The sequence below is a fragment of the Pseudochaenichthys georgianus genome, unplaced genomic scaffold (genome assembly GCF_902827115.2).
Source record: "Pseudochaenichthys georgianus unplaced genomic scaffold, fPseGeo1.2 scaffold_964_arrow_ctg1, whole genome shotgun sequence".
NCBI lineage: Eukaryota > Metazoa > Chordata > Actinopteri > Perciformes > Channichthyidae > Pseudochaenichthys > Pseudochaenichthys georgianus.
The window spans coordinates 12501-22500 of record NW_027263488.1 but is presented as its reverse complement, the minus strand read 5'-3'; the positions used below and the strand labels follow the sequence as shown (position 1 = coordinate 22500).

The 10000-nt window shown below is 46.5% G+C and overlaps 2 protein-coding genes across 3 annotated transcripts in view; one reads left to right on the top strand and one right to left on the bottom strand.

Moving 5' to 3' along the window:
* LOC117444861 (uncharacterized) overlaps window positions 1–7395 on the top strand; it is a 9732-nt gene extending 2337 nt beyond the window's left edge. The window contains exons 3-6 of one of the 2 annotated variants that reach the window (XM_034080240.2): window positions 5284–5562; window positions 6688–6813; window positions 7048–7125; window positions 7309–7395. In XM_034080240.2, coding sequence (XP_033936131.1) covers window positions 5284–5562; window positions 6688–6813; window positions 7048–7125; window positions 7309–7382 — 557 coding nt within the window. In that variant the 3' untranslated portion in view covers window positions 7383–7395. Of the gene's footprint in view, window positions 1–5283; window positions 5563–6684; window positions 6814–7047; window positions 7126–7308 lie in introns of both variants that reach the window. The other variant, XM_034080239.2, reaches the window with a different exon arrangement.
* Window positions 7396–8311: 916 nt separating this feature from the next.
* LOC117444862 (arf-GAP with Rho-GAP domain, ANK repeat and PH domain-containing protein 1) overlaps window positions 8312–10000 on the bottom strand; it is a gene marked incomplete at its 5' end in the record, with an annotated part of 13603 nt that continues 11914 nt past the window's right edge. The window contains 3 exons of the mRNA XM_071202798.1: window positions 8312–8401; window positions 8488–8629; window positions 9103–9208. Coding sequence (XP_071058899.1) covers window positions 8354–8401; window positions 8488–8629; window positions 9103–9208 — 296 coding nt within the window. The remainder of the gene's footprint in view (window positions 8402–8487; window positions 8630–9102; window positions 9209–10000) is intronic.

Sequence of the window (10000 nt, the reverse complement as noted above, 5' to 3'; positions counted from 1 at the left end):
CCCTGACCTGAGTCAGCATTATGAGTCCTGAACCCTGACCTGAGTCAGCATTATGAGTCCTGAACCCTGACCTGAGTCAGCATTATGAGTCCTGACCCCTGAGTCAGCATTATGAGTCCTGAACCCTGAGTCAGCATTATGAGTCCTGAACCCTGACCTGAGTCAGCATTATGAGTCCTGAACCCTGAGTCAGCATTATGAGTCCTGAACCCTGACCTGAGTCAGCATTATGAGTCCTGAACCCTGAGTCAGCATTATGAGTCCTGAACCCTGAGTCAGCATTATGAGTCCTGACCCCTGAGTCAGCATTATGAGTCCTGAACCCTGAGTCAGCATTATGAGTCCTGAACCCTGACCTGAGTCAGCATTATGAGTCCTGAACCCTGAGTCAGCATTATGAGTCCTGACCCCTGAGTCAGCATTATGAGTCCTGAACCCTGACCTGAGTCAGCATTATGAGTCCTGAACCCTGAGTCAGCATTATGAGTCCTGAACCCTGACCTGAGTCAGCATTATGAGTCCTGAACCCTGACCTGAGTCAGCATTATGAGTCCTGAACCCTGACCTGAGTCAGCATTATGAGTCCTGACCCCTGAGTCAGCATTATGAGTCCTGAACCCTGAGTCAGCATTATGAGTCCTGAACCCTGACCTGAGTCAGCATTATGAGTCCTGAACCCTGAGTCAGCATTATGAGTCCTGAACCCTGACCTGAGTCAGCATTATGAGTCCTGAACCCTGACCTGAGTCAGCATTATGAGTCCTGAACCCTGAGTCAGCATTATGAGTCCTGAACCCTGACCTGAGTCAGCATTATGAGTCCTGAACCCTGAGTCAGCATTATGAGTCCTGAACCCTGACCTGAGTCAGCATTATGAGTCCTGAACCCTGAGTCAGCATTATGAGTCCTGAACCCTGAGTCAGCATTATGAGTCCTGACCCCTGAGTCAGCATTATGAGTCCTGAACCCTGACCTGAGTCAGCATTATGAGTCCTGAACCCTGAGTCAGCATTATGAGTCCTGAACCCTGACCTGAGTCAGCATTATGAGTCCTGAACCCTGACCTGAGTCAGCATTATGAGTCCTGAACCCTGACCTGAGTCAGCATTATGAGTCCTGACCCCTGAGTCAGCATTATGAGTCCTGAACCCTGAGTCAGCATTATGAGTCCTGAACCCTGACCTGAGTCAGCATTATGAGTCCTGAACCCTGAGTCAGCATTATGAGTCCTGAACCCTGACCTGAGTCAGCATTATGAGTCCTGAACCCTGACCTGAGTCAGCATTATGAGTCCTGAACCCTGAGTCAGCATTATGAGTCCTGAACCCTGACCTGAGTCAGCATTATGAGTCCTGAACCCTGACCTGAGTCAGCATTATAAGTCCTGACCTGAGTCAGCATTATGAGTCCTGACCCCTGAGTCAGCATTATGAGTCCTGACCTGAGTCAGCATTATGAGTCCTGAACCCTGACCTGAGTCAGCATTATGAGTCCTGAACCCTGACCTGAGTCAGCATTATGAGTCCTGAACCCTGACCTGAGTCAGCATTATGAGTCCTGAACCCTGAGTCAGCATTATGAGTCCTGACCCCTGAGTCAGCATTATGAGTCCTGAACCCTGAGTCAGCATTATGAGTCCTGACCCCTGACCTGAGTCAGCATTATGAGTCCTGAACTCTGACCTGAGTCAGCATTATGAGTCCTGAACCCTGAGTCAGCATTATGAGTCCTGACATGAGTCAGCATTATGAGTCCTGAACCCTGACCTGAGTCAGCATTATGAGTCCTGACCTGAGTCAGCATTATGAGTCCTGACCCCTGAGTCAGCATTATGAGTCCTGACCTGAGTCAGCATTATGAGTCCTGAACCCTGACCTGAGTCAGCATTATGAGTCCTGAACCCTGACCTGAGTCAGCATTATGAGTCCTGAACCCTGACCTGAGTCAGCATTATGAGTCCTGAACCCTGAGTCAGCATTATGAGTCCTGACCCCTGAGTCAGCATTATGAGTCCTGAACCCTGAGTCAGCATTATGAGTCCTGAACTCTGACCTGAGTCAGCATTATGAGTCCTGAACCCTGAGTCAGCATTATGAGTCCTGAACCCTGAGTCAGCATTATGAGTCCTGAACCCTAACCTGAGTCAGCATTATGAGTCCTGAACCCTGACCTGAGTCAGCATTATGAGTCCTGAACCCTGACCTGAGTCAGCATTATGAGTCCTGAACCCTGACCTGAGTCAGCATTATGAGTCCTGAACCCTGACCTGAGTCAGCATTATGAGTCCTGAACCCTGAGTCAGCATTATGAGTCCTGAACCCTGAGTCAGCATTATGAGTCCTGACCCCTGAGTCAGCATTATGAGTCCTGAACCCTGACCTGAGTCAGCATTATGAGTCCTGACCCCTGACCTGAGTCAGCATTATGAGTCCTGAACCCTGAGTCAGCATTATGAGTCCTGAACCCTGACCTGAGTCAGCATTATGAGTCCTGAACCCTGACCTGAGTCAGCATTATGAGTCCTGAACCCTGACCTGAGTCAGCATTATGAGTCCTGAACCCTGACCTGAGTCAGCATTATGAGTCCTGACCCCTGAGTCAGCATTATGAGTCCTGAACCCTGAGTCAGCATTATGAGTCCTGAACCCTGACCTGAGTCAGCATTATGAGTCCTGAACCCTGAGTCAGCATTATGAGTCCTGAACCCTGACCTGAGTCAGCATTATGAGTCCTGAACCCTGACCTGAGTCAGCATTATGAGTCCTGAACCCTGAGTCAGCATTATGAGTCCTGAACCCTGACCTGAGTCAGCATTATGAGTCCTGAACCCTGACCTGAGTCAGCATTATGAGTCCTGACCTGAGTCAGCATTATGAGTCCTGACCCCTGAGTCAGCATTATGAGTCCTGACCTGAGTCAGCATTATGAGTCCTGAACCCTGACCTGAGTCAGCATTATGAGTCCTGAACCCTGACCTGAGTCAGCATTATGAGTCCTGAACCCTGACCTGAGTCAGCATTATGAGTCCTGAACCCTGAGTCAGCATTATGAGTCCTGACCCCTGAGTCAGCATTATGAGTCCTGAACCCTGAGTCAGCATTATGAGTCCTGACCCCTGACCTGAGTCAGCATTATGAGTCCTGAACTCTGACCTGAGTCAGCATTATGAGTCCTGAACCCTGAGTCAGCATTATGAGTCCTGACATGAGTCAGCATTATGAGTCCTGAACCCTGACCTGAGTCAGCATTATGAGTCCTGACCTGAGTCAGCATTATGAGTCCTGACCCCTGAGTCAGCATTATGAGTCCTGACCTGAGTCAGCATTATGAGTCCTGAACCCTGACCTGAGTCAGCATTATGAGTCCTGAACCCTGACCTGAGTCAGCATTATGAGTCCTGAACCCTGACCTGAGTCAGCATTATGAGTCCTGAACCCTGAGTCAACATTATGAGTCCTGACCCCTGAGTCAGCATTATGAGTCCTGAACCCTGAGTCAGCATTATGAGTCCTGACCCCTGACCTGAGTCAGCATTATGAGTCCTGACCCCTGAGTCAGCATTATGAGTCCTGAACCCTGAGTCAGCATTATGAGTCCTGACCCCTGACCTGAGTCAGCATTATGAGTCCTGAACTCTGACCTGAGTCAGCATTATGAGTCCTGAACCCTGAGTCAGCATTATGAGTCCTGACCTGAGTCAGCATTATGAGTCCTGAACCCTAACCTGAGTCAGCATTATGAGTCCTGAACCCTGACCTGAGTCAGCATTATGAGTCCTGAACCCTGACCTGAGTCAGCATTATGAGTCCTGAACCCTGACCTGAGTCAGCATTATGAGTCCTGAACCCTGACCTGAGTCAGCATTATGAGTCCTGAACCCTGAGTCAGCATTATGAGTCCTGAACCCTGAGTCAGCATTATGAGTCCTGACCCCTGAGTCAGCATTATGAGTCCTGAACCCTGACCTGAGTCAGCATTATGAGTCCTGACCCCTGACCTGAGTCAGCATTATGAGTCCTGAACCCTGAGTCAGCATTATGAGTCCTGAACCCTGAGTCAGCATTATGAGTCCTGAACCCTGACCTGAGTCAGCATTATGAGTCCTGACCTGAGTCAGCATCACGAGTCCTGAACCCTGACCTGAGTCAGCATTATGAGTCCTGACCCCTGAGTCAGCATTATGAGTCCTGACCCCTGATGCACAGTAACTAGATATGGTAGTGTAGTTAAGCCCCTGTCACACTGTCCCGAAGTGTACACCCGATGGACACACGAATATGGAATTGTGAATTTCGCACGAAGATGGCCCCGAACCACACGAAGGCAACATTTACGTTACATTTAATACAACTGCAACGAAACACAAACAATTATGTTACAGTACTATGATACTGCACTGATATCTTCAGACTTTGTTCTTTACTTTCTCCGTCTTTATATGTAGAAAATATTACGTTTTCTCCGTAATGTTGTTTCCATAGCAACAACAACTTCCTGTCAACTGTCCTTCAAAATAATATATTATATCCTTTTCAGTTTCACAGAACACAAATTGGGTTATTTACATAATATGTTAACATGATTTTGTTTTGCAATAAAACAACCCGATGGACACACGATAAAGGAAACGTTCAAATTCGGCTGTGATCGTAGCAACATCGGGCCATTCGTGAGGACATCTAAGCCATCGTATGACCGCTGGTGGAGTTTCTCAGGCTCCGGCAGCAACTTCGTGAGCGGAGGCAAAATCTCTGGCATGCCAAAAAATTGCCGAAGGACCTTGAGAAGGCTCATCTTCGTGTTGAATTCGTGTGTCCATGTTGCCCTTCGTAAGGCCATCGTGAGGGCATCGTGTTATCCTCGGTGCCATCGGGCATTCGCCCCGATCAGAGTGAGGGCGAATGCACCGATGATAACACGAAGATGACACGACTTGACAAGGTGCCCTCACGATGGCCTTACGAAGTTGCCGCTCACGAAGTTTCTGCCGGAGCCTGAGAAACTCCACCGGCGGTCATACGATGGCTTAGATGCCCTCACGAACGGCCCGATGCTACGATCACAGCCGAATTTGAACATTTCCTTTATCGTGTGTCCATCGGGTGTGACGGGGGCTTTAGGCAAAGCAAATGTTAAGACAGAAAACAATAGAAATAGAGTGGATTCTATAATGCAGACCAAGGTGCCGTTAGAGAAGTGAACTATAAACATGTCAGAATACAATCGGTGTTGCAGAGAAGGTTGTGATGCAGGAGTTATTCACAGTGTGACCTTTGACCCCAGCCTCAGAGGTCATCAGGGCTCACAGTGGGGGGGCGGTGCTGCTGACCTCTGACCACCAGCTGCAGCTGAAGCAGGACGTGCGCTGGACTCACCCCGACCTGCTGGTCTCTCTGAAGAACCACGTGACGGCCTGCTCTCACGGCCGCTGCCAGCTGCTCCACGACGGCTCGCTGCGCTTCAGCCGGGTCCAGCCCGCAGACTCGGGGAACTACAGCCTGCAGGTGTACGAGGAGGACGGGACGCGGGTGCTGAGGAGGGACTTCCTGCTGCTGGTGGAGGGTGAGAGCAGCCAATTAGGTACCTTCCCTCTGCATTAGGCCCCGCCCCCTTCTGGGCTGGGCTGCGGCGACTACAGTCACTACTTTGACTTTTAACATCACATGTCACTTGTTTGACGCTTTTATCCAAAGCGACTTACATACTCAGTACTGTGGGCGATCCCCACAGGAGCACTTTGGGGTGAAGGGTCCCGCACGGCGAGGGGGACCCAAGTTCCATCAGCAGGAACACGTGGGTTTGCTGTCCTGGCTCCAAGATGGTGGAACGAGCTCCCATTGACATCAGGACAGCAGAAAGCTCACACACCTTCCAGACTGAAACTCATCTCCTTCGACTCCACCTCGAGGATAGAACTGCTAACAAAGCACTTATATACTAACAAAGGACTGGCTCCTCTAAAGCCAGCTGAGCAGCACTTGAAATACATGGCTCTATGAAGCCTGATGTACTTTATGATTCTGTTTTCTTCAAGTTTGTATTCCTGGTCGAACGCACTTACTGTAAGTCGCTTTGGATAAAAGCCTCAGCTAAAGGTAAAGTGTCTCAGGGACACAACGACATGCTGACTGCAGTGGGGTTTGAACCTGTGACCCCCTGAGCCCAACACCAACGCACAACCCACTGCACCACAGGCCTCCATAAAAGGTGTAACTTTAACATTACAACTCTTTACTGTGACTTTAGCCTCATTAGCCTCATTAGCATCATTAGCCTCATTAGCCTCATTAGCATCATTAGCCTCATTAGCCTCATTAGCATCATTAGCATCATTAGTCTCATTAGCATAATTAGCCTCATTAGCATCATTAGCATCATTAGCATCATTAGCATCATTAGCATCATTAGCCTCATTAGCATAATAGCCTCATTAGCATCATTAGCATCATTAGCCTCATTAGCATCATTAGCATCATTAGCCTCATTAGCATCATTAGCCTCATTAGCATCATTAGCATCAGTAGCCTGTCCTCTCTGTGGAGCCTGAAGACAGATATTAGAGGAAGTAAAGAAATCATAACTTGTGATGATTTTGTTGTTGAACGTGCAATATGTGTGTGTGTGTGTGTGTGTGTGTGTGTGTGTGTGTGTGTGTGTGTGTGTGTGTGTGTGTGTGTGTGTCAGCAGATCTCAGTAGCAGGAGTGTGTTGGTGAGGGTGTTGATCCTCCTCTTCCTCCTCCTTCTCCTCCTCTTCATCATCATCATCTTGTTCGTCCTCAACAGGAAGAGGAAGCAGCGGATCAGGCGCTCAGGTATGAGCCAATCAGAGACAGGGACACACACACGCACACACACACACACACACACACACACACCACACACACACACACACACACACACACACACACACACACACACACACACACACACACACACACACACACACCACACACACACACACACACACACACACACACCTGAAGCTTCACTGATTCGTTTAGTAACTTTAGTTAATATTTTATGTTATTAATGATCCGCTGCTTCAGGTCCGCTGGAGGACAACCTGTATGTGGAGATGCACAGTCACCATGGCAACAAGAGGGAGGAGGACGAGTGTCACTATGGTAACACTGGTTTATTTACAATGATGAGATGCTAACAGATGCTAATATACCCTTACAGATACTAGAAGATTCTAACAGATGCTACTGAATGCTAACAGATACTAAGAGATTATAACAGATGCTATGTATGCTAACAGATGGTATTGAATGCTAACAGATGCTAACTTGTTATCCTGTCCACAGTTCCCTGTAATCCTGCTGTTTGCGTGGAAACACCAATACCAGCGCAGAGTTCAGAGGAGAACGTGGACATGTGACGGCCAATCAGAGCTCTCCTCACCTGCATGTTTCTCTGTTTACATCTTAATCAATAAAGTGAGGTTGTTTGCAGACGTTAGAGATGTTCCTCTTTTATTTTAACAATACAAGAAATTAACCAAAAATAATACAATTTAAGATGATAAAATATTAGAGTAATGAAAGATACAAAGATATATATAATAATGTGAAAATGTAAACTCCTGATAACATATAATTTCCCCTTTTTATAAATACAACTTTCATTCTAATAAACAAATGTATTCGTGACAAACATCAGGACAAATCTGGATTTATCTGTAAACATTTTCATCTTCCCCAAAAGAAAACAAAGGTTTAATAACATATTTTGTTGATGATAACAGATGCTAATGAATGCTAACAGATGCAGACAGATGCTATTGTATGCTAAAACATGCTCATAATGTATTCATGTTGACCAACAGGAGAGATAAACACTTTGATCTTCCCCAAAAGAAACTAAAGGTTTAATAAAATATGTTGATGATGCTAACAGATGCTAAGGGTTGCTAACAGATGCCAAGGGTTGCTAACAGATGCCAAGGGTTGCTAACAGATGCTAAGGGTTGCTAACAGATGCCAAGGGTTGCTAACAGATGCTAAGGGTTGCTAACAGATGCTAAGGGTTGCTAACAGATGCCAAGGGTTGCTAACAGATGCTAATGGTTCCAAACAGATGCTAAGGGTGCCTAACAGAAATAGGATATATATGCTAATATATATATGCTAATATATATATATATATATATGCTAACAGATGATATCAGATATGAACAGAATGACATTTGCTAATGAAATATATATATACATATGCTAAAACATGCAGTCAGATGCTAATGTATGCTAACACATGCTAACAGTTAATGCATTCATGTTGACCAACAGGAGAACATTGATCTTCCCCAAAAGAAACTAAAGCTTTATTAAAATATAACGTGAGGAGGAAACCTCAGAAGACGGTGATCTGCTCCTCCTCCTCTTCCTCTCCACCCAGTGTCTGCACACACACAATAACAGAAATCAGATATTACCATTAACTCCTTTATTAATAATAACTGACTGTAGGGGAAGTGAAGGCGTCACCAGGAAGAGCAGCGAGTGGTGGATGATGAACTCTCTGGTGAGCGTCAGCAGGTCCTGGTTCAGAGTCTGGAACAGAGAGGGGACCAGGACCAGAGCCAGGTTCTGAGCCGACATCCTGTTCACCTGGGAGAACACCTGGACCCTGCACACACACACACACACACACACACACACACACACACACACACACACACACACACACACACACACACACACACACGCACACGCACACACACACACGCACACACACGCACACGCACACACACACACGCACACACGCACACACGCACACACGCACACGCGCACACGCACACACACACACACACACATACACACACACACACACACACACCCACCCACACCCACACACACACACACACACACACACACACACACACACACACACACACACACACACACACACACACACACACACACACACACACACACACACTTCAGCTTCCTTCAGGAAACTCCTCTACACACACTTCAACATGCAAATAATGTTGTACTTTTTATTTACATAAATGTAGTGTGTGTGTGTGTGTGTGTGTGTGTGTGTGTGTGTGTGTGTGTGTGTGTGTGTGTGTGTGTGTATGTGTGTGTGTGTGTTACATGTAGAAGTGTCCAAACAGTGCGTTCAACGTGGCTCTGTTATCTTCAGGAAGTTTCCGGAGCAGCCGTCGATACGAAGAGAACCTGGAGCGCTCGTCTGAAATCACTGAGAAGAAGTACTGCATTAATACTGCAGTAATACTACTGGTACTGCAGTAATACTACTGATACTGCATTAATACTGCAGTAATACTACTGATACTGCAGTAATACTACTGACACTGCAGTAATACTACTGATACTGCATTAATACTACTGATACTACATTAATACTGCAGTAATACTACTGGTACTGCATTACTACTCCTGATACTGCATTAATACTGCAGTAATACTACTGATACTGCATTAATACTGCAGTAATACTACTGATACTGCAGTAATACTGCAGTGATACCACTAATACTGCATTAATACTGCAGTAATACCACTGATACTGCAGTAATACTGCAGTGATACTACTAATACTACATGGTAGTAATTTATGTTCTTGTACTTAACGACTGGCACTTGATGTACTGGTTCGAGATTGACGGGTACTAGAGGTACTGGTTCTAGAGGTACTTGTTCTAGAGGTACTGGTTCTAGAGGTACTGGTTCTAGATGTACTGGTTCTAGAGGTACTTGTTCTAGAGGTACTGGTTCTAGAGGTACTGGTTCTAGAGTTACTGGTTCTATATGTACTGGTTCTAGAGGTACTGGTTCTAGAGGTACTGGTTCTAGAGTTACTGGTTCTAGATGTACTGGTTCTAGAGGTACTGGTTCTTGATGTACTGGTTCTAGAGGTACTGGTTCTAGATGTACTGGTTCTAGAGGTACTGGTTCTAGATGTACTGGTTCTAGATGTACTGGTTCTAGAGGTACTGGTTCTAGATGTACTGGTTCTAGAGGTACTGGT